At 42.9% G+C, this 25421-nt stretch overlaps 1 protein-coding gene across 1 annotated transcript in view; it reads right to left on the bottom strand.

Annotated features, from left to right (window-relative positions):
- GUF1 (GTP binding elongation factor GUF1) overlaps positions 1–19969 on the bottom strand; it is a 77780-nt gene extending 57811 nt beyond the window's left edge. The window contains exon 1 of the mRNA XM_083367657.1: positions 19953–19969. Coding sequence (XP_083223783.1) covers positions 19953–19955 — 3 coding nt within the window. The 5' untranslated portion in view covers positions 19956–19969. The remainder of the gene's footprint in view (positions 1–19952) is intronic.
- Positions 19970–25421: the final 5452 nt, after the last annotated feature.

Genomic DNA, 25421 nt, shown 5'->3' with positions numbered 1-25421 from the left:
CTCAAAAATGGCACGGAAGCCACTGCAGAAAAATGTAACCCCGTTTTCACTCGTCAGAAAAGTACGACGGTGAGGACAGTTAAGCAGTGGAACGACTTGCCTCCAGAAGTTGTGGGTGCTCCATCCCGGGAGGTTTTTCAGAAGAGATCGGACCACCGTTTGTCTGAAGTGGTATAGGTTCTCTTCACGAGCAGAGGGTTGGACTAGAAGATCTCCAAGGTCCCCTTCCAACTCTGTTCTAATGGAGTCTCATAGAAAGCCTTGGTTTTCGTGCTGTTCTGTTGCTGGCTTTACAAGGCTACTTTTATCACCCAGTTTTAATTCCGTGCACTTTTCACAGCTGTTTTTTTTTAAATTACTTTTTATTCTTCTAGGCGTTTTATGTTTTAGGGTTTTTAATAACCTCGCGAGCCTGCGCAATCCACATTAAAAAAACAAAACAGGTTGCATATAAACCTTCTGCAGAAACAAATAAAAAAAGGGCTAATTAAGTCCCAAAGGAAAAAAGCTAAGCCCCTCCCCCCCCAAAGAAGAAGAAGAATAGTAAAACCTGGAAGGAATCCTTAACTGTTAATGGTAGGTTCTCCTGCTTGAGTAGGGGGCTGGACTAGAAGACCTCCAAGGTCCCTTCCATCTCTGTTATCCTATCCTATCCTATCCTATCCTATCCTATCCTATCCTATCCTATCCTATCCTATCCTATCCTATCCTATCTCACTCCATTCTATTCTATTCTATTCTATTCTATTCTATTCTATTCTATTCTATTCTATTCTATTCTATTCTATTCTATTCTATTCTATTCTATTCTATTCTATTCTATTCTACTATTCTATTCTATTCTATTCTATTCTATTCTATTCTATTCTATTCTATTCTATTCTATTCTATTCTATTCTATTCTATTCTATTCTATTCTATTCTACTATTCTATTCTATTCTATTCTATTCTATTCTATTCTATTCTATTCTATTCTATTCTATTCTATTCTATTCTATTCTATTCTATTCTATTCTATTCTATTCTATTCTATTCCCATCCCATTCTGTCCTATCCCATTCTATTCTATTCTATTCTATTCTATTCTATTCTATTCTATTCTATTCTATTCTATTCTATTCTATTCTATTCCCATCCCATTCTGTCCTATCCCATTCTATTCTATTCTATTCTATTCTATTCTATTCTATTCTATTCTATTCTATTCTATTCTATTCTATTCTATTCTATTCTATTCTATTCTATTCTATTCCCATCCCATTCTGTCCTATCCCATTCTATTCTATTCTATTCTATTCTATTCTATTCTATTCTATTCTATTCTATTCTATTCTATTCTATTCTATTCTATTCTATTCTATTCCCATCCCATTCTGTCCTATCCCATTCTATTCTATTCTATTCTATTCTATTCTATTCTATTCTATTCTATTCTATTCTATTCTATTCTATTCTACTCTACTCTACTCTACTCTACTCTACTCTACTCTACTCTACTCTACTCTATTCTATTCTATTCTATTCTATTCTATTCTATTCTATTCTATTCTATTCTATTCTATTCTCTACTCCATTCCATTCCATTCTATTCTGATTAGCAAAGAGTGATGGGAATTTCCCCTCACGGCAAATGAGGAGCAGCAGTTGTAGTTTTTCGTGAATTTTTTCCAAGAACTTTCTACTCCTTTCCTGAGTGCCTTCTTAAGAGTCTGCCTGCTCTACTGGTTGCTTACCTTCATGTTGTCCTTTTCCATCCCCCCACCCCCTCCTGTTTGTATGTGCAGTTCTTTCAGCATAAATAATGGCCCACTTTGGTAGTATCTGAGCGCCCTTGCTTTAACTAAGGCCAGGATGACTAGGCCTGCCCCTTTGGTTTCCCCAAGGGCCAATATAGCTATCAGCTGCTTCATGATTCGTGTTTAGATCTCACAAAAATTCAAAACAGCCAGATGGCAATAATGTGTGATGGCCTGAAGCCAAATTCCCCCTAGGTCTTTCCTGGAAGTTATGGATAGATTAGACGACTAGCTATTTTTATAACAGAAGTAATAATTGGGAGTTAACTATGACTCATTGGCGTACCTGCAATCCTTATAAAATAGCATTGCACACCTTCTGTAAATAACAACAACAATAATTTGTTAAAAGTATAAGTTTAATAAACTTCACAATGCAATTATAAATGTATTGTTTTGATAGAGAAAAAAAACCCACAGAAGTACATTTGTTTCTTCTTGGAAACCGCTTCTTTGATTATAGGCTTTACCGATTAGATAGATTAGTTGATCTAGAAATGGCTAGTTTATACTACTATGTAAAAGTAAAAAGTTGAGGTTGGATGTTACTATTTTATTGGACTGCACCAAAGGGAGTAGGAAGCCAACTCACTTTTTTTTTCTTTTTTTCTTCTTTTCTGCACTCTTCCCTTCCCCCTGTTTTTCCTACTATTTGTTTTTCCCCCAACTATTTGTATATTCTAAACAAATAAAAAAATACAATTATAAATGTATTAAATTCATAAATGTATAAGTTTAATAAACTTTACAATGCAATTATAAATGATGAAGATTATTATTATTATTATTACTGCATGATGAAGATTATTATTTTTTACAAAGTTGAAGTTGCTTCCTGTTTTCTCCAGTTCTAAGCTAGACTGGGGCATTCTAACTTTTACTGTTCCAGAAGAATTATTCTGAGTTAAGTAGCAACTAAGTAACTGCCAGATAGGCTGGAAGGAGGCATCAAGAGAGGCTCTAGCTTGGAATCCTTGCGCGGCCATAAGCGGCATAAGCTTGATGTTCCTCAAGTTCCATGAAGCCTGAACTGGTCATTCTCAAGGGGAGGCAAGCCATCTGGGCAGGTTCTTGTAATATAGTTGGTAGACAATAAAGTTACCGACATTTGTTATTCATGAATAGCTCTGGTTGATTGTGCCTGACCACTGTTGAATCAAACACACTTCTTAACAGAGGCATGGATAAATTGCTTCCCATCTTGGTCCAATAACAAATTGGACAATCTTGTAATCTTTTGAATCTCATTGGTCCACCTAATCTAATCTCTTTTTTCTTTTTTCCTACTTGCCTCGATCTTGCTAGGCAGAGATTCCCCCCCCCCCATGTTCATCCTTTATCCCAATCTTACGTGTAAGTATTTGAGTTTCTGCTTCCATGTTGGTTCTCTGACAGCCCGTGCTTTTCTTAGCCATCTTCGGCAGATCCATCATTTAAAGTTCCCTATCTTTTTCTTTTTCAACAAGTTTCTTAGTGCGAAAGGCATTTAGCGGGTAACCGATTTTTGTTTGTCTGTTTGGGGGGGGGCAGCGAGAATAGGAAAACAGTCCCACATTTCTATTTGTTTGCGGATAAAAGAGTCTTTCTTTCTTTTGTTGTTTTTGTTCAGTACATACTCATATTTGTGTTGACCCTGGGTTGATATTTCTTGCTTTGCGGCTGTTGTGATTGTGAAGTTTGTTTCTAATTCTATTCTACTGAACAGATAGCGTACATACTTAGTAATTGACCTGTAAATAGGCATTCACAGATGATAAAAGAAGCCACAAGGGAAAAAATATGATCTGGAGGTGCTAATAATTCTAAATACTTGCTGAAAAGCAGAGAGTCTGAAAATTAGCTCCTATGTGGGAAACATTTTTTGCCTGGTGAATTTAACCCTTTAAATGCTTAACATTTAAATCTTCCTCCCTCCCTCCCTCCCTCCCTCCCTCCCTCCCTCCCTCCCTTCCCTCCCTCCCTCCTTCCTTCCTTCCTTCCTTCCCTCCCTCCCTCCCTTCCTGTCTTCTTCCCTTCCCTTCCTTCCTTCCTTCCTTCCTTTCTTCCTTCCCTCCCTCTCTCTCTCCCTTCCTGTCTTCTTCTCCTTCCTTCCTTCCTTCCTTCCTTCCTTCCTTCCTTCCTTCCTTCCTTCCTTCCTTCCTTCCTTCCTTCCTTGCATTTCTGTCTTTTCTGTGAGAGAATGATCGGCACATACAGGCGGGCAATCTACTAATTTGATAAAAGGTACATTATATTGCCATAATTTATTTTCAACAGTGGGATTCTTTCCCCCCTATCTACTCATTCTTAGTAAAACGAGAGTCTCATACATTTAGATAGTCTTCTTTTTGACTGAATGAGGTAAATAGATAATAATGATTGACCTAGTGTAGTTAAACAATATTCTCTTTATACCTTTGCAGTGGATTTGAAAAGCTGTACATAAACAAATATATATATTTGTTTATGTACGGCATGACTACACGCCAAAGGCGCATGGAACGCTGTTACCTTCCCACCGTAATGGTCCCTATTTTTCTACTTGCATTTTTACGTGCTTCCGAACTGCTACGTTGGCAGAAGCTGGGACGAGTGTAGCTTATAAGTGTAGCTTAAGCACAAATGGAATGCTGAATACTCTTAACAAATCCAAATGATTGCATTTTTATTTGGTTCAAAAAGACAATTGCAGCAAAGATACATTTTCGAATGGCATGAGGTAGTAATGTAAAATTGGATCATACGGTTAAAGGTAAAGGTAAAGGTTCCCCCGCACCTGCGTGCTAGTCGTTTCCGACTCTAGGGGCCGGTGCTCATCTCCGTTTCAAAGCCGAAGAGCCAGCGCTTGTCCGAGGACGTCTCCGTGGTCATGTGGCCGGCATGACTAGACGCCAAAGGCACACGGAACGCTGTTACCTTCCCACCGTAGCGGTCCCTATTTTTCTACTTGCATTTTTACGTGCTTTCGAACTGCTAGGTTGGCAGAAGCTGGGACGAGTAACAGGCGCTCACTCTGTTATGCGGCACTTGGAATTCGACCCGCCAAACTGCCGACCTTCTGATCGACAAGCTCAGCGTCCTAACCCACTGAGCCACCGCACAAAATTAAGAAATTTTGTGAGACCCAGTTTGGTGCAGTGGTTAAGATCCCAAGTAGAAAGTGGGAGACTGTGAGTCCCATCTTAAGTCCCCCAGCTAGGTGACCTTGAGCCAGTCACTGTCTCTTGGCCCTGGGAAGGAGTCAAGGGCAAACTACTTCTGAGAGAGGAAAAAAAATTCTCACTAAGAAAACCATAGGGGCAATATTAAATCATCTACTTAATAATATCCCCCAAAATGTGTATTTTGGATATTATAGTTGGTTATGAATTGAGATAAGGGAAATTTTGGTTACCCAAAGTCTGAAAATTATAAATATCAAAGGTTAAATTGGAATATTGATAAGGAATTAAAAATTAAGTAAAAAATCAATACCAGGATATGGATTGTTTATGAAGATTGAATGTAATTAAGAAATGTACAAGCTAAAAATTTATTGATCAATGTAATAACGATGTTCTTATTGAGTTGATATAATTAGAAATGTACCAACCTGAATATGAGACAGTAATTGTTAAGGGAAAAAGAGAAGAAATATTTGATGTTGTAGCCTGAGATTTGTTGTAGCCTGAGTCTGTTATTGAGCTATTGATCGACCCAGTCACCACGTTGCTTTTTAAATAGTCAAATGTAAAACTGGAAAATTAATAAAATATAATAATAATAATAAAAAAGAAAATGGCAGGGATGCTTGTCCAGGCAAGTCTCTGAAAATCAGACCCAATGGAAGGGAAAGGAAAACGAACAAAGAGAAATTCTTCTTGAAATTGGCACAAGATTATATTGAGACAAGCCTCCATGGATCAAAATAATTTTATCGAATCGTTTGCCTCCTTGTTCATTGATGAATTGTATCCAGGTAAATGGGCAGGCCGTCCAAATGTCAAGTGCCTATCTTTGGAGACAGTTCGAAGAAAGCGCATCCTACTGGAAGCAACATATCCCGATTTTCAAACTCCCGTATAATTTGAGAGGGTCTTGGGCCTCGTTGATTGTGGTGCCTGAACAACAAAACGGTCTTGATATGCAGGCGCATTGGTGCCAATCTTTCTGGACTAACTTATGGAGTCCAGAATCCCAGAGGGCAGAGACAGCGAAGCTTGGAGTATCTGGTGGGTAGGAAGGGCAGGAAAAACCAAAGGAACAAATACAGATTGGGTGAGGCCTGACTCAAAAACAGTAACTGTGAGAGTGACCTGGGATTCCTAGTGGACGATCACTGAACCGTGAGCCAGCAGTGTGCAGTAGCACCCAAAAAAGCTAATACAATCCTGGGTTGTATAAACAGAGGCATAGAATCAAGTATTAGTACCGCTTTTTAAAGCCCTAGTAAGACCACACCTGGAATACTGAAGCCAATTTTGGTCACGGTGTCACAGAAAGATGTTGAGAGTTTGAAAAAAAATTCAGAGAAGACCAACTAAGATGATCCAAGGCCTGGAGACTAAAACATACGAAGAATGGCTGCGGGACTTGGGTTTGGCTAGTCTAAAGAAAAGAAGAAACAGGGACGACATGATAGCAGTCTTCCAGTATCTGAGGGGCTGCCACAAAGAAGAGGGGGTCACGTTATTCTCCAATGCATCAGAGGGAAGGACGAGAAACAATGGTTGGGAACTGATCAAAGAGAGAAGCAACCTGGAATTAAGGAGAAATTTCCTGACAGTGAGGACAATCAACCAGTGAAACAGCTTCAGCAATTGTGGCCGCTCCATCACTGGAGATTTTTAAGAAGAGGCTAGACAGTCACTTGTCTGAGATGGTATATAGGTTCTCCTGCTTGAGCAGGGGGCTGGACTAGAAGACCTCCAAGGTCCCTTATTCTATTCTATTCTATTCTATTCTATTCTATTCTATTCTATTCTATTCTATTCTATTCTATTCTATTCTATTCTATTCTATTCTATTCTATTCTATTCTATTCTTTATTCTATTCTATTCTATTCTATTCTATTCTATTCTTCATTCTATTCTATTCTATTCTATTCTATTCTATTCTATTCTATTCTATTCTATTCTATTCTATTCTATTCTATTCTATTCTATTCTATTCTATTCTATTCTATTCTATTCTATTCTATTCTATTCTTTGTTCATTCTATTCTATTCTATTCTATTCTGTTCTGTTCTGTTCTGTTCTGTTCTGTTCTGTTCTGTTCTGTTCTGTTCTGTTCTATTCTGACCCTGCCTAGCAATTTCACAGAATACAGATGATCCTCCACTTATGAGCGCAATGGAGCCCAAAGTGACGTTGTAACTTTGAATGGACATTAAATCAACTGTTGTAAGTCAGGGACGGACTATAAGGTGTTAGGAAGGATTTGCTATTCACAGTAGCAGAACAGGGATAGGCACAGGCCTGCTTGCCAGAAACCGACAGCTTTTCAATTTATGATATATACATTTTTAAAAAAACCCTTTTAAAATTTGCAATCAGTGACTCAGTAACTTGCATAATATTTTCTGAAAAGAAGCAGGTTGCCCTCCAGCAGTTTGCCGGAGGCTGAGCGGCTTCCCCCCCCTGCCCCCCCCGCCAATTTTAACTAGATTACCTTTTGAGGGCAGAAAAAAATAAAAAAAAAGTAATATAAAAAATGATGGGCGTAATTGAGAGCAATCCGGAGGAGATCAAAGCCATCTTTGCCTCAAACATGGAGCCCTGGCCTTGTGGAGGCTTCATTTCTTGCAGGGGAAATTTGCCCCAATAAATGTGAGGTACGTTACAATGCTGGGAAGCAATTATGATTATAGGACTTCAAAAAAAAGAAAGAAAGAAAGAAAAAAAAACACACATCCTCTTCCAATCCAATTAAGTGGATGGAAGGCAGATTTATAAGAATGATTGAGAATTAAACATCGTAAGTAAAGTGTAGGAGGTCAACACCCCCTCCCTCCCTGAGAAGGGAGGAAATATTTTGGGGGATATTTTTTTTTTTTAAAAAAAAGGCAGCACATTATATTTCCCCAAAAGAATGATGGAGAAAAATCTTAGGCAGAAAAACCAGCCCCCAGTCTCCTTCCCCCAGGCAGAGGCCAGCTTTTAGAAATGCAGACTTGGGCCGCCTAGTCATAAAGCAAAATGCCTTCAGCCACAGCCCCAGAGAAGGTTTCAGCTGATGGGATTAGAAAAACAAAGACATCCAAGGACAAGAACATGACCCGGTGGTGGGATTCAGCCGCTTCGCACCACTTCGGCAGAACCGGTAGCTAATTTTTTTTGTCGCCCAGGCCCAGAATGGACTCCCGGAAGTGGCATCCACACAGAGAACCGGTTGTTCGCCTATTTGTTTATTTATTTATTTATTTATTTATTTATTTATTTGGTTTATATACCGCCCTACTCCCAAAGGACTCAGGGCGGTTTACAAGGCAAAATTTAAAAACAATACAATATAAAATTAAAGCAAAATTAAATTAAGTCTAGCCGCAAAAAATTAAAATCACAATTTAAAAACATTAAACCCCTCAGTCCAGACCAGATAGCTCAAAAAGAGCCAGGTTTGAATCTGAATCCCACCGCTGCTTTTAAGACATAATAGGATTAACCCGCCACCATTAGAATACCAAAAGGGCGCCCACTCATGCACAGGTCAAAGTACATGGCATACGAGAGCGATGGGGAACCTTTCAGAGACCGAGTGCCCAAACTGCAACCCAAAACCCACTTATGTATCACCGGGTGCCGGGTGGGCGTGGCCCTTTGGGTGGGCGTGGCCCATTGGGTGGGCGTGGCTGCAGTGGTGACGGCAGGCTGGGTGGGACTAAAAAGTTCAACCAATCAATTCCAACTTTGCGAGATCTTTTTTCCCCCCGCGAGAAGTTGAAATTGATTGATTGAACCTTTTTTCCCCCTTGCACATGGCGGCGAAGGCCTAAAGTGAAAAGGTTTTATAAAACCCAGCTGAAGGCCAAGGACTGGGGCGACGCTGGGTGTGCTCACATAGAGGGCTCTGCGTGCCACCTGTGGCACCCCTGCCATAGATTCACCACCACGGGCATAGGAACAGGAAGAACCTCAAATACAAGGTCGAAAGAAGGGATAAAAGCCTACCTATCCCAACTCCATTTTGTCAGCTGCCCCAGAACCACATGCTGTTGGCTCTGTTCTTCCTAGGCAGTCTCCATTTTGTTTATTCCCGGTATTCTGAATCCAAGCCATTGTACATTAATTAATCTCTTGATAAGACCTCTATGGTCTAGATAAGCAGATTTCCTTAACATTAACAGCTGTCTTCAGATAGTTGAACTCGTGGAAAACACCTTTTATCATATAGAAATACCTTTATTGCATGTAGAGTCGAATACAGCAGGTGGGGTGCATTAAGATGACGATTGTACAGCATTTCTAAGATATTTCCAAGGTGTCCCCAAGGTCAGAAAATGGTAATATTCCCAGCGTCTGTACAAGTCTGCTGTTGTCACATGTTAGCTGGATAATGGAGAATGGGATTCTCTCCAGGGACAAAGGAGGAGTAAGTCCATCCCAGAAAGGGGAGGGAAGAGAAAATACATCATAGGGTAGGAGGGTCTGACTGCCCACATTGTAATTTCTCCAAAACAGCCACGTGGTGGCAGCACACCTGGCTTGGACTGGACCTGATGATTTTTCGCTCAACAGTCGACTGAAAGGAAATAGGTCCCAACGTCTTGGTCAACACTGAAGATTTTTAGAAAGAGACTGGACAGCCATACAGTATGTCCAGAATGGCAGAAGATCTCCTGCTTGAGCAGGAAGTTTAGAAGACCTCCAAGGATCCTTCAAACTCTGCTGTTCTGTATTCTGTATTCCACATCACTCTTAAGTTCAGAGATAATATGAGGGCAGCTGGAAGAGACAGGCCAAATTATTTGGCTCCAGGCCAAATCCTATAAGTTTTTTTTTAAAAAATAACAATCACAACAAAAGGAAACATAAGATCAAGATCACGTGAAGTACTAATACCACTTTACAATGCCTTGGTAAGGCCACACCTGGAATACTGCATCCAGTTTTGGTCACCACGATGTAAAAAAGATGTCAAAACTCTAGAAAGAATACAGAGTACAGAGAAGAGCAACAAAGATGATTGGGGGACTGGAGTCTAAAATATATAGGGAACGGTTGCTGGAATTGGGCATGTCTAGTTTAATGAAGAGAAGGGTGAGGGGTGACATGATAGCAGTCTTCCAATATCTCAGGGGCTGCCCCAAAGAAGAGGGAGCCAAGCTATTCTCCAAAGCACCTGAAAGCAGGACAAGAAGCAATGGATGGAAACTAGTCAAGGAGAGAAGCAACCTGGAACTAAGGAGAAACTTCCTGACAGTGAGAACAATTAACCAGAGGAACCACCTACCTCCAGAAGCGGTGAATGCTCCATCACTGGAGGTTTTTAAGAAGAGACCGGACAGCCGTTTGTCTGAAATGGTTTAGGGTTTTCTGCCTGAGCAGGGGATTGGACTAGATGACCTCCAAGGTCCCTTTCAACTTCTTCTTCTTCTTCTTCTTCTTCTTCTTCTTCTTCTTCTTCTTCTTCTTCTTCTTCTTCTTCTTCTTCTTCTTCTTCTTCTTCTTCTCCTTCCTCCTCCTCCTCCTCCTTATTATTATTATTATTATTATTATTATTATAACTTATAGGATAAAAAAGTTGGAAGGGACCCTGGAGGTCTTCTAGTCCAACCCTTTGCTCAAGCAGGAGGCCCTGTGCCATTCTAGAGAAATGGCTGTCTGAGGCATGAGATACGTCACTTCAAGTGAGACCTGGTGATTCTGAATTTTCCACTCCCTTAAAAATTCATCTGGGAAATATCTCAAACACCCCTGTTGCTGCCTCCATTAATGGGTCACTGCTCTTCTTTTCCTCTGTGCGCTGACTTGTGGTTTTGAAAGACAAAACCTGCCTGATGGATCATCGTTTTTGGGAAGCGGAGATCCAGCACTCTCTTTAGAAATGGATTTCTCTAGCTCTGCATCTTCAGCAAGAACCGCCCAAACTCTCAGTGCAGGAGGTGTGTGTGTGTGTGTGTGTGTGTGTGTGTGTGTGTGGGGAAAGACTAGCCAGCTTGGAAGTGGCTAACTTCATTTGAGGTTGATTGGAGATTGTATCTAAACTGTACCTTTGTGTGTTTTGAACAAAAATGTGGCGCCAAGCCTGCAGAGTACGGGACAAAAGCAAAAGGACCACAACTGTTGTGTTTGCAATCCTTTCTCCTCTCTTTAAAAAAAAAAGAGCGTATCACGACTTTTTCTTCATTGCCAGCATGATGCATCCGGCCCGCGGGCCGGCATTTTGACACCCCTGGTTTACATAATCCCTGGAAACCCACTAGTTCAGGTTCATTTCAGAGATCCTTGGGCCAATATCACCCGAGATAAATGATCCCATTGGATCCTGTGGCTCCCAGTAACTGGGTCAATTTCGTTGCTCAGCTCAAGCTTTCCTTATCCGATGTTCGGAGAACATGCGTAATGCATCATAGATCCTCCCAGGTAGAAAAATTCTTGATCTTTCTCCCTTCCCAGAGCTGAATACAGGGTATTAACTTTACAAACTTAAGCTAAAATATGCTACCTAACTAAAAAAAATATATTAAATTCTATCGCGCTTTAACTCCCCTTAAACATAACTAAATTACTAACCAATAATGAATACCTGACAATACATCATGTAAAACTAATACTTATTCAAATGCTAAATGAAACTTTTTAGTCCCATATTTATTCTGGATATATTCGATCCATCTTCTCCATTCCACAATGTATCTCTGTTGCGATTGTTCTTTCAAATATGCTGAAATCTTCGCCATTTCCGCCAGGTTGGAAACTTTCAAAGTCCATTCTTCTATAGTCAGCAATTCCTCCTTCTTCCAATATTGCGCTACTAAAAGTCTGGCTGCCGTAATTAAGTTCAACATCAATTTAGTATCTATGACAGTACAATCTGTAACGACACCCAACAGAAATAACTGCGGAGAAAACCATATCTTTTTCTTAAATATCTTCTGCATGTTCCACCAAACTTTAATCCAAAAAGCTTCAACTTTTTTTACAAGTCCACCATATGTGATAATACGTTTCTCTTTTTTTCTTCTTCTTTTCGTGCCCCCTTTTTTCTCTTTTTTTATTGAAAAGTTTTAAAATACATTTTTAATAACATAAACTCCCTCCCTCCCCCTCCCCCCCTTGCCCTCCCTAACTCTCCCCCCGAATTCTTTTTTTCCCTTTTTTCTTTTGACAGAAGGACTAGGGCTGACATGAGAACAGTAATCCAGTGTTTGGGGGGGGGGGCTGCCACAAAGATGAGGGGGTCCAACCTATTTTCCAAAGCACCTGAAGGCAGGTCAAGAAACAACGGATGGAAACTATGGAGAGAAGCAACCTGGAATTAAGGAGAAACTTCCTAACAGGGAGAACAATTAGCCAGCGGAACAGCTGGCCTCCAGAAGCTGTAGGTGCTCTATCACTGCAGGGTTGTTGTTGTTTTTTTTAAAAAAGAGACTGGACAACCACTTGTCTGAAATGGCATAGGGTCTCCTGCTTGAGCAGGGGGTTGGACTAGATGACCTCCAAGGTCCCTTCCAGCTCCACTGCCTTGGTGGAGCAGTAAGCTAATGCCTCCTTAAGTAACCCCAGCTGCCTGCAATTAGTGCAGGTTCGAGTCCCACCAGGCTCAAGGTTGACTCAGCCTTCCCTCCTTCCGAGGTAGGTAAAATGAGGACCCAGATTGTTGGGGGCAATTAAGCTGACTTTGTAATAATGCCGCTTGGGGTGTGTGTGTGAAAGCCCTAATAAGCAGGCATATACATAGAATGAAGGCTACTGCTAAAGCACATTGGTTTGTGCTTAAAATTGTAAGCTGCCCTGAGTCTTCGGAGAAGGGCGGGATATAAATGGGATTAAATAAATAAATAAAATAAATAAATAAATTGATTGATTGCTTCTTTCTGATTCAGCAGCTGCCTTCCCAGCTGGGCTGTTTATTGCAAATGAAAACGATCTTTTTAGTCCCTAGATTTTTGCACGATGGCCGAAGCTGGACATTCAACGGTAAAATGCTGTTGGTGGTCTGAACCCCAGATCGCAACGGGCTTAGATTGCCGTAATAAAACCTAACGATGCATTTCTAATCATATTCAGTGCCACCCAAAAGAACGCTTCAATTGAATCGCCCGCGGGCTCATCTGAATTCAAATGTACTCCGAGGAATGTCTCTTCTGTTTGAGATCTTACCTAGGGCACATGAAAGAATACAGGCCCAAAATTAACGTTGCTAAGCACAACATTGTGTTAACTGTGTTTTGGCCCCTTTTACGACTTTTCTTGCCACCGAGTCACTCTGGTTCTCAACGTTACCTGTTTTCTGAGAACTTAAACACATTTTCGACCCTTTCTGCGCAAGTAATAGTTTTTGCATGCTTCCATCCAGCTCATCTTCCCTGCTCTACCAAAAGGAACTTAGCTTAGGCTGCTTTTCCTGCAATCTCTCCACTCCTGGTAGTAAACGCTGGGACACTCTGACTTGCAGCTCAGTTCAGGGGAGAGAAATAAATTAGCAGGAGAAGGGGGTGGGGTTCCCGGTTCTGTCTCTCTGAGCTTGGTGCTTTTCTTGAAGACCTTTCATTGCTCAATGAAAGTGCACTGATGATGTTGCCTAGTTGGGTCATGAAACGTCTGCAAGAAAACCACCAAGCTCAGAGAGCACCAAGGACCTTACAGATTTCCTCCTCCTCCTCCTCCTCCTCCTCCTCCTCCTCCTCCTCCTCCTCCTTCCAGCAAATTCCCTCCCTTCTGGCACTGATGATGTTCCCTAGTTGGGTCATGAAACGTCTGAAGAAAACCACCAAGCTCAGAGAGCACCAAGGACCTTACAGATTTCCTCCTCCTCCTCCTCCTCCTCCTCCTCCTCCTCCTCCTCCTCCTCCTCCTCCTCCTCCTCCTTCCAGCAAATTCCCTCCCTTCTGGCACTGATGATGTTCCCTAGTTGGGTCATGAAACGTCTGCAAGAAAACCACCAAGCTCAGAGAGCACCAAGGACCCCACAGTCATCGTCCTCCTCCTCCTCCTCTTCCTCCTCCTCCTCCTCTTTCCAGAAAATTCCCTCCCTTCTAGCACTGATGATGTTCCCTAGTTGGGTCATGAAACGTTTGCAATCAAACAACCCCAGCTCAGAGAGCTCCAGGGAATCCCAGTTCAACCTTGAGCTACAAAAATGCTCTTCTGTTCAGGCCGCGTGCCTCTAAATAAACTTCTGGTTACCCCTCTCACCTTATGGAAACTCAGTGACCAGCTTTTGTAGCAAATGAAAGCAAAGAACAATAGCTTTACTACTTTAAAAAAAACACCTAACTAACATTGGGCTAGAACTAACATTGCCTTAATTATGACCTTTACCCAACCAGCCACATTCAAACTCATCTCCAAACACCTTATTCTGATGGTGGAAATGTCTTTTTTTTTTACTTATCAGAATCGTGTCATATTCAATCTCATTTTTTTCCCATTTGACCAGCCCTGGAGAACAGGAGGCCTACCGGCTTGCCTTTTAGTCATAAATCTTTCATCGGTGCCTGTATTTATTTATTTATTCGCTTTTCCAAGCCTTTGGCTGAAGCAATGCCCTCCTCCGTAACTTAGGTTTTTGCCAGTGGGATTTGTCACCCTCTGGACAATTCTTCTTGCGCGGATCATTATGAAAATGAAATTTTAGCTGCGAGGCTACTGTACGTCGGGGTGCAGCTGCACACAGCCAGCTGTTTTCGTAGCTCGGTTACTGACCCATCCATCACAGGATTAAGGAGTGCTCCCATTAACTGTGGTGGCACTGCTGACCTTTTCAGATGCCTTTTTAAAAATTATTTATTTGTGTGCTCATTTCACAGCTCAGCTGCTCTTTTTGAAGGAGAGGGTAAGTGACACTTCCCTCTCCGAATAACAGTTCTGGGCTAGGCGGTTGCTTTCAAATTTACTTCCCTACAGACGTAGCCCTCCGCGCCTTCTTGTGCCGCCATTTTTCTTCAGTGGAGAGTGAACCAAGCGATGTCTCTTCCCCTCATGAGGTCCCAGATTAGGGCGATCTAACCTTGGCAATTTTAAGACCTGAGGACTGCGACTCCCAGAATCCCCCAGCCCACCTGGGCCAAGAAAGTTTGCTCACTTTCATGCTGGCAGGGGCAGTCTGGGAGTTGAGGTCGACAAGACTTAAAGCGGTGGTGGGATTCAATCTATCTATCTATCTAGCTACCAGTTCTGCCGAAGTGGTGCGAACCAGCTGAATCCCATGACTGTATCAATTTCTTTCTCTTTCTTTCTTTCTTTCTTTCTTTCTTTCTTTCTTTCTTTCTTTCTTTCTCTCTCTCTTTCTTTATCTATCTATCTATCTATCTATCTATCTATCTATCTACCTACCTATCTATCTATCTATCTATCTATCTATCTATCTATCTATCTATCTATCATCTATCATCTATCTATCTATCTATCTATCTATCTATCTATCTATCTATCTATCATCTATCTATCTATCTATCTATCTATCTATTATCTATCTATCTATCTATCTATCTATCTATCTATCTATCTATCTATCTATCTATCTATCATCTATCTATCTATCCATTCAGTGGTAGGATTCAAATAGGTGAACAACCGGTTCTCTGTGTGGATGCCGCTTCCAGAAGTCCGTTCTGGGCCTGGGCAACAAAAAATTAGCTACTGGTTTTGGTGAACTGGTGCAAACTGGCTGAATCCCACCACTGACTTAAAGCCCGCCAAGGTTGGACACCCTTCTTCAGATAATAGAGCTGTTCCACCATTTGAAGCTGATGGTGACGGGTTAATAACGTGAGTTGGCAAGCAAACAACAACATCCCCCAGAAGACTCGGTGCAGTTCCTCTGATGGCCTTCTTAAGTTATGCCAACAGTCCTCTGGTGCCGTCCCAGCTGGAAGCGCCATCTGCACATGGACACACTTGCAGGTACGAGCTGAGAAGGCTTTTTAATGCAGCTGCAGCAAGCCGTCCAAAGATACCACTGCTTTGGTGGTTCGCGGACGGGTGCCTGACAAAGGGGTCTTTTATAGGGTTAGGTTGGTATTTTTCTTGCAGATGTTTCATTACGGTAACATCATCAGTTCTACAAGCTAGAAACCCCCCCCACCTCTGATGATGTTACGTAGTTGGGTAATGAAATGTCTGCCACCAAGCTCAAAAACCCCACAGTCCTCCTCCTCCTCCTTCTCCTCGTTCTCTTTGCAAACCCCTTCCTTCTAGCACTGAAGATGTTACCGAGTTGAGTCATGAAACGTCTGCAAGAAAATTACCAAGGTCAGAGAGTACCAAGGATTTCACAGTCCGCCTCCTCCTCGTCCTCCTCTTCTTCCTCCTCCTCCTCCTCTTTGCAAACCCCACTTTCTTCTAGCACTGAAGATGCTACCAAGTTGGGTCATGAAACTTCTGCAAGAAAGCCACCCAGCTCAGAGAGCAGCAAGGATCCCACAATCATTGTCAGACTGAAAGTGCCTGCAGCTCTCTCATTGGCAGCTGCATCCCACTTCAGAAGAGGTAGAATAAGCAGGTGCCGAATGGACGACGTGAACTTGCGTTAGGCGTGCAAAGCATTAATAACGCCAGCTCCACTTTAGGTTACGTTGACAGAATCTCACAAAATATTTCTCCCCTCCTTTCCTTTTACCGTTCGTAAAAGGAGGAAGGATACCACACTGTACACCTTGTGGGGCTACAGTATTGGATTAAGATCAGGAGATCCAGAGTTTAGTCTGGTTATTCCCTCTGTGGAATTTACTCCCAGGACGTTCAAGGGAGAAACGGGAAAGAGACTCCTTGCGTAGCCCAGTTTACTTCTAGTAAAAAGGAGCAGAGCCCCGTTTCGGATTAATCTACATTTGAGATTAAGCAGACTCTCCTCAGATCCTGATTAAATGTGCACGAAACGTTTTGCTACTTTACAAATGTGGCTGCCTGCATTCCCCTGTTATCTGTTTCCGCATCAAATCGAATCTAAACCCTTTATTGCAGGGGTCTTCAGACTTAGCCCTTTGATGACTTGTGGACTTCAACTCCCAGAATTCCTCAGCTGAGGAATTCTGGGAGTTGAAGTCCACAAGTCATCAAAGGGCCAAGTTTGGGGACCCCTGCTTTATTGTTTAACAGAACAATCTATTGGTATGCCTTCCCAGCAAGTTTCAAGTTATAGCCATAATACCACATTTTAATAATAATAATAATAATAATAATAATAATAATAATAATAATAATAATAATAATAATAATAATAATAAATCCCGTCCTATTTCTTTATACCTCCAGCCATTCTTATGGAGGCTTTTTAACAGTCTTCCGTTATAGAACCTATGCATTATACACATTCTTGGATATTAATCTTTAAATCCCATATGAATCTGTAATAAGGGATATTCTCACTTCAAGGAAAGAAGGCAATGTTTTTTTTTACAGACTGTTTTTACATGTTTATCATTTTGATGTGCAGAGAGAGAAAGAGACCTCATAGTTCTAGGATTCCTGAAAGGAAGGAAGTAAATAAGTAAATTCTATTATTTATCATGAAAGAGAGTTAGCTTTCTCCAAGAAAATTGATCTCATGGTGCAAAATAATACAGAGTACCTTGCTGATTGATGTAGATCCTAAATTATATCCTTGCACCCTCCCCCCAGATATGCCAAACCTTGAAAAATTTGACAAAAATCAAACCACTCATTTATGCATGCACACACAAACCTCCACACATAAACACACAGAGGACTGGCAACATTTATTATTTCAGTCTACTTATTCTTCTCATTTATGACTGGTTGTCCACAATTTATTATTTTTTTATGCAAAACGATCACATAATTATTAAAAGTTAATGACAACTGCGGCTGGCTTTTCTTTGAAATTAAAGCTAAATCTCTGGGATTTGACTGTTAACCTCTGATGGATTCACATGCTCTAAAATCTGTTTGATCAAAACAATAATAATAATAATAATAATAATAATAATAATAATAATAATAATAATAATAATAATAATAATTTTCGTATAATTGCTTTCCGAGTGCTAGAATCCACACAGACCTCAGTGAGAACAGGAAGTGAAAACTGCAAGGTTCATGTTTAATGAATAAAATAACAACAACAACAACAAGAAGAGTTGGAAGGGAACTTGGAGGTCATCTAGTCCAACCCCCTGCTCAGGCAGGAAACCCTATACCATTTCAGACAAATGGTTGCCCAACCGCTTCTTCAAAACTTCCAGTGTTGGAGAACCCACAACTTCTGGAGACAAGTTGTTCTGCCACGGGATCCTAAGGCAAATCCATTGCCACAAATCTTACTGCTTTTCCTTCCCCCTCCCCTTCTTGCATATTTTCTTAAAGCGCAATTTTGTCACTGCTCACCATATGCTGGGTAATAAGTTATGATTTACATCATTATGGGAGAAGACATCGCTGAATGCTGCATTTATGCATGTTGCTCATTAGATTGTTCTGCACAGCCTGTCCTCTTTAACCTTACTCGGGGTATTGCCGCACTATTCTTAATTTATCCTTATGATGCATTGGGGAGACTTCAGCTTTAAACGCAGCACATCTGAATGCAAGTTGAAGATATATCAGCCTTTCATTTGGACTGCAGCGCTCCGCTGCAGGGTTGTGTCAGGTGGGGGAAAGTCACTGCTTTTTGCTGCACCTCTTCAAAAATCTATCTGGGCAGAATCTCGTCGCCATTACGGACAATCCTGTCTCCTTAATAATACAGGCTGTCCTCTACAACGGTCTGTTTAGTGACCATTCAAAGTTACGATGGCACTGAAACTTATGTAACTTATGACCATTTTTCGCAGTTACAGCCTTTGTAGCATCCCCATGATGATGTGATAAAAATTCAGACGCTTGGCAGCTGACTCATATTTATGACGGTCGCAGCTTCCCTGTGGCCATGGGATCAGAGTTGGGATGCTTGGTAACTGACTCATATTTATGACGGTCGCAGCTTCCCCGTGGCCATGGGATCAGAGTTGGGATGCTTGGTAACTGACTCATATTTATGATGGTCGCAGCTTCCCTGTGGCCATGGGATCAGAGTTGGGATGCTTGGTAACTGACTCATATTTATGACGGTCACATCCCCATGGCCATGGAATCAGAGTTGGGATGCTTGGCAACTGACTCATATTTATGACGGTCCCAACATCCCCATGGCCATGGGATCAGAGTTGGGATGCTTGGCAACTGACTCATATTTATGACGGTCGCAACATCCCCTTTTGCCACCTTCCGACAAGCAAAGTCAATGGGCAAGCCAGATTCACTGAACGGCTGGGTGACTAGCAACAAAGGTCGTAAAATGGGGCAAAACTCACTGAACAAATGTCTCGGTTAACAACAGAAAAGCCGGGCTCAATTGTGGCCATACATTGAGGACGGCCTGCATTATGAATATGGCGTTTGTGCCTGAACATTTAGATTTGTAACCATAGTGTAATGCTATGTAGTGTAGAACAGAGACTGACCTATAGTATCATTCTTCAATATATACCTGGTAATTCCCAAAGGTGCTTTTTTCCCACGAGGCAACGGGACTTTCTTGTTTTTCTTTGAAGAGGTTTCGCTTCTCATCCCAGAAGCTTCCTCAGCTTCTGACTGGATGGTGGAGGAACGGAAGGATTTATACTCCTTGCAGAGGGCTGGTCATTTGCCTTCTTTTCGAGCAGGGGTGTCAAACTGCCGGCCCACGGGCCGGTTTCACCATACCGAAGCCGCACCCACCCCACTGCTGGCAATGCAAAAAGAGTCGCGATACGTCGCGACATGTCACATAACGTGGCAAGTTTGACCCCCATGCTTCAGAGAGTCCTTGAGGCCACAGAGGTTTGTCTGTGTCCTCAGGATCACCTGAGGAGTGCAAATATGTGTGGAGTCCTTCTTGGTGACATCCTACAGCCAAGAGGTCTCCACACCCATTTGCACCCCTCAGGTGACCCTGAGGACACAGATAAACCTCCAAGTGGTCTCAACGACTCTCTAAAAGGATGCAAAGGACCAGCTCTCTGCAAGGAGTATAAATCCTCCCATTCCCCACCATCCAGTCAGAGCCGAAGAAGCTTCTTGGATGAGGACTGAAACATCTTCAGAGAAAGACACAGTCCAGTTGCCTCTTGAAAAAGCACCACTGAGGACACAGACACACCTCCAAGTGGCCTCAACGACTCTCTAAAAAGGAGGCAAATGGCCAGCTGTCTGCAAGGAGTATAAATCCTGCCGTTCCCCACCATCCAGTCAGAGCCGAAGAAGCTTCTGGGATGAGAAGCGAAAGGTCTTCAAAGAAAAACAAGAAAGTCCAGTGGCCTCCTGAAAAAAAAACGCCCCTTTGGGACCACCAGGACCTGGATGACTGGGAATCCCCGTAGACATATACCTGGTAATTTTGTTGGCTTCACAACCTTTTACAAATTTAGCCTGGTAAGAGGGTGGGCGGGAACTCACTCTGCCAAGTTGCACCTTCCAGATGCGCTAGATCCGTGCTGGCGAACCTATGGCAGGCATGCCACAGGTGGCACGCAGAGCCCGCTCTGTGGGCACGTGCGGCATCACCCAAGTCCTAAGCCTTCAGCTGGGCTTTATAAAACCTTTTCGCTTTAGGCCTCTGCCACTGTGTGCAAAAGAAAAAAAAAGTTCAATCAATCATTTTCAACTTCTTGCGGGGGAAAAAAGATGTCGCAAAGTTGGAATTGATGGATTGAACTTTTTAGTCCCACCCAGTCTGCCATTACCACCGCAGCCACACCCACCCAATGGGCCACACCCACCCAATGGGCCACGCCCACCCAGCACCCGACAATACATGAGTGGGTTTTGGGTTGCAGTTTGGGCACTCGGTCTCTAAAAGGTTTGCCATCCCTGTGCTAGATCATAAAATCCACCATCCCATCTGGAGGGCACTGGGTTGGAGAACAATGATATGCAAACACATGCACACACACACACACACACCGCCGTTGTGGCTGCTTGAAGTTTCACGCAGTTATGGGTAGGCGTTACATTTCCAACTACTTTCCTAAGCAGAAGCAGTTTATGTCAGCAATAATTTCCTGTGGAAGAGGAAATTTAATCGCGGGATAGATGCGAACCGGAATAATTTATATACCTTATTGCATTAAGAGTGATGGCAGCACAGAATAGAACTCTTTTGCAGTCCAGTAAGCTACAACGCTTTGACGGTGTTTGTGCGGCAAGGAGAGACCCAATCGAAGCCCAAAGACTTGGAGGCGTTTCATTGAATGTTTCATTTCTTCTGAACCATTTTGCTGAAAAGAAAAACACGTCGGTCCCTATATGGAGAATCAGCAAGTAGACCATCTCTGGTCTGACGGGATGGGGTTGGGTTTTTATAAATAGTTTTAATTGTAATATGTATTAATTTTAAGGGCATAATGTTTAATGGTTTTTTTTAAATTTTTGTATTCTATTTTTATTGTGTATTGCCCTGTTCACCGCCCTGAGTCCTTCGGGAGAAGGGCGGTATAGAAATCAAATTATTAAATTAAATTAAATTAAATTTTTGTTTAGTTATCAGTCTGGGTTGTTTTTTTTTTTGCTTTTGTGTTTGAGGATTTGTTTCAATCACGTTGAAGTAAAGTAGAACGTTAGAGAACTGCTTATGGGCGCAGCTGGTCAACTTCCTGTGTGTGTTTGTGTCATTGTCTATCTTCTGCTGCACCGTCATCTCTTCAGGAACATGCAGTGACTGATGCTCCAAGTGGATCCCAAAGGGAATTCACTGATCACCAATGAAGTAAAGAATTCTGAAGGAAAAACAAATCTGTTAGGCCCAGAAACTTTTATACATCCTGGAAAACTCTAAATATCTTTAGGAGAAGAGTCTGTCTGCTCCTCTCCTTACAATTTGAACAGGATAGCACTGCAATTCTCCAGGACCAATGGTTGTAACAAAATAGCAGAGTTGGAAGGGACCTTGGAGGTCTTCTAGTCCAACCCCCTTCAGGCACGAGACCATGGCTGTCTAATCTCTTCTTCAAGATTTCCAGGGTTGGAGCATCCACCACTTCTGGAGGCAGGTTGTTCCACTGGTTAATTGTTGTAACTGTCAGGAAGCTTCTTAGTTCTAGGTTGCTTCTCTCCTTGACTGGTTTCCATCCGTTGCTTCTTGTCCTGCCTTCGGGCGCTTTGGAGAAGAGCTTGACTCCCTCTTCTTTGGGGCCGCCCCTGAGATATTGGAACACTGCTAATATGTTACCCTTAGGTTTCCTTCCTTTACGCAAAGAATCAGATCTCTCAAACCGCAAATGTTAGCCAATTCCACAAGAACATGAGCCCAATGATAAGGAAAGATCTGGCGAAGTGCTTCAAAACAGTTGCTTGTTCTCCTGTATCCATTGCAGCTGGCATGGCTCCAAAATTGTCTTATCTGGGCTTTTCTTGCATGCTTCTTTCCTGTATCCACTTCTACAATAATTCAAAGGTTTCTCCCCTAGCAAAGTTTGAAACCCCTGCACCACAGGACGGTGGGGGGGAGCGCCCGTTCCTTGCTCCAGCTCCTGCCGACCTAGCGGTTGGAAAGCACGCACCTGCGAGTAGATAAATAGGTACCACTTCGGTGGTAAGGGAATAAGGTTGCGTGATGTCATGCTGGTCACAAATGCTGGCTCAATGGCCTTGAAATGGACATGAGCAGCGTCCCCTAGAGTCAGCAGCGACTAGCTTCCCTTTTCACCTTTAGCCCACCAAAGTAATATTAAAACAAACAACAACAAAAACCCCCCTCCATCTAAGTCGCTGCAGGAGCAGTGCAACATTCATCAGGATTTCTATCCCTTCCGCTTTTCGATAACAGGCAATAAAAGCCAAATTCCAGGCTCTGTTGAGGAGGCATTGCACCGGTGACACTGTCATCCTGATGTGTTTTTTTTAAAGCTTTTTATTGAATTTGGTTATAAGAAAGGCTGAGCGCCAAACAATCGAGGCCTTTGAACTATGGTGCTGGAGAAGACTCCTGCGAGTCCCTTGGACTGCAAGGTGATCAAACCGGTCAGTCCTAGAGGAGATCAACCCTGACTGCTCTTTGGAAGGCCAGATCCTGAAGCTAAAAATCAAATCCTTTGGCCACCTAAGGAGAAGGAAGGACTCACTGGAGAAGAGCCTCATGCTGGGAAAGGTTGAGGGCAAGAGAAGAAGGGGACGACAGAGAAGGAGGTGGCTGGATGGAGTCCCTGAAGCAGGAGGCGTGAGCTTAAATGGACTCCAGAAGATGGTGGAGGACAGGAAGGCCTGGAGGAACATTGTCCATGGGGTCGCAATGGGTCGGACACGACTTCACAACTAATAACAACATATCTATATCTACAGTATCTATAGGGACGTGGTTGCTCAGTGGGTTAGGATGCTGAGCTTGTCGATCAGAAGGTCGGCAGTTTATTTATTTATTTATTTATTGGATTTATATACCGCCCTTTCCCGAAGGACTCAGGGCGGTTTACAGGATATTTAAAAGAAAAATCAATACAAAAGTTAAAAACAATTAAAAAAGATTAAATCAATCCCTGAGAGAAAAATAAAAACCCCAGTTAAAGTTAAAATTCTCAGCCTGGGCCAGAGAGCTCGAAGAGCCAGGTCTTCAGGTCCCGGCGGAATGAACGGAGGTCGGGAGCAGTCCTAAGCTCCGCGGGCAGCTGGTTCCAAAGGGCAGGCGCGCCCACTGAGAAGGCCCTACCCCTGGGTGTTACCCGCCGGGTTGAATCCCGAGTGCCGCGTAACAGAGTGAGTGCCTGTTACTCGTCCCAGCTTCTGCCAACCTAGCAGTTCGAAAGCACGTAAAAATGCAAGTAGAAAAATAGGGACCACTCCGGTGGGAAGGTAACAGCGTTCCGTGCGCCTTTGGCATCTAGTCATGCCGGCCACATGACCACGGAGACGTCCTCGAACAAGCACTGGCTCTTCGGCTTTGAAACGGAGATGAGCACCGGCCCCTAGAGTCGGAAATGACTAGCATGTGCAGGGGAACCTTTACCTTTATATCTATCTATATCTATATCTATATCCATATCTCATTGGCCACGTAATGAGAAGGAAGGACTCACTGGAAAAGAGCCTAATGCTGGAAAGTTGGAGGGCAGAAAGGCCTGGAGGAACATGGTCCATGGGGTCGCGATGAGTTGGACACGACTTCACAACTAACAATAACAACAGCAAATGAATTTGGTAAGGAGCAGCAAGTTCTAAGAGCGGTGCTGACTAGCGCTAATGGATGCTTCTGATCTATTACCGGCACGGAGCTGCGTTATCCAGATTTTGACAGGGAAAAAGATCAGGATGACAAGCAGAGGAGGGCCACAGAGGGAGTGGATGTGATCGCATCAGCACGGAATGGCCAATACTCTCTGCTGTGACCACATCCATCTCAAAACATTGGTGAGTTGACCCCACTCTGCCCCCGGACAGTCTGCTTTGCAGGCTGGATCAGCTAAGGGTGATTTAATGGTCTCTCTGGATTAGGATACGATAGGAAAAGGGTAACAGCGCAGCCACGGTTAGAGATGACCGAGATAGAACTATCATTTTGCTTCATCTAGAGGGCACCTAGAGGGACGCGGTGGCTCAGTGGGTTAGGATGCTGAGCTTGTCGATCAGAAGGTCGGCAGTTTGGCGGGTCGAATCCCGAGTGCCGCATAACAGAGTGAGCGCCTGTTACTCGTCCCAGCTTCTGCCAACCTAGCAGTTCGAAAGCACGTAAAAAATGCAAGTAGAAAAATAGGGACGACTACGGTGGGAAGGCAACAGCGTTCCGTGCGCCTTTGGCGTCTAGTCATGCCGGCCACATGACCACGGAGATGTCCTCGGACAAACGCTGGCTCTTCAGCTTTGAAACGGAGATGAGCACCGACCCCTAGAGTCGGAAACGACTAGCACGCATGTGCGGGGGAATCTTTAGAGGGCACCTGCTTGCAGAAAGCTGCTAGGACACTTTCTCAAAGGTGAGTGCGGTTCTACTTTGTAGGCAGCTTTTCAGCTTTACGGCAACGTTTTCCCGATAGCCCTTTAGACACGAATCACAGTGATGATTAGCGCTCCGATTTACGGTTAAACCTTGAGCAAAGGACTAGATCTGTGTGGGTTCTCCCCCCCCTTATCTCGAACAGGACAATATTACAGTGATTATAAAGTCGAGGAGTCGCTGCTGGCCGAACATTCAAGATTTAAGAGCTGCACCGTTTTGGGAAGAAGCTTCACCTGGACATGCCCAGGTAGAAAATTCTAATCGCCCTTGCAACAAGGGAGCCGTTTTGCTAAGACAGGACAGGAGGGCGTCAACTACAGCCCAGCCCTGCCTGTCACCTCTCCTGAAAAATAAAATAAAATAAATGGCTCTCTTCTTCTACAAGATGAAAAGTGTGACCTTCTAAGCAGAAGCACCTCATTCATCTGGAAGCTGGGAAGGAAAGGATAAGGTTATCTTGCTGGGCAATTGACCACCAGGCTTCCTATTGTGCCCTAGGTAGTCCTCCTCCTCATCCTCCTCCTCGTCCTCGTCCTC

Source organism: Vipera ursinii (assembly GCF_947247035.1).
Source record: "Vipera ursinii genome assembly, chromosome: 7".
Lineage (NCBI taxonomy): Eukaryota > Metazoa > Chordata > Lepidosauria > Squamata > Viperidae > Vipera > Vipera ursinii.
The sequence above is the reverse complement of the archived record's forward strand: the minus strand, read 5'-3'. Positions and strand labels throughout refer to the sequence as shown.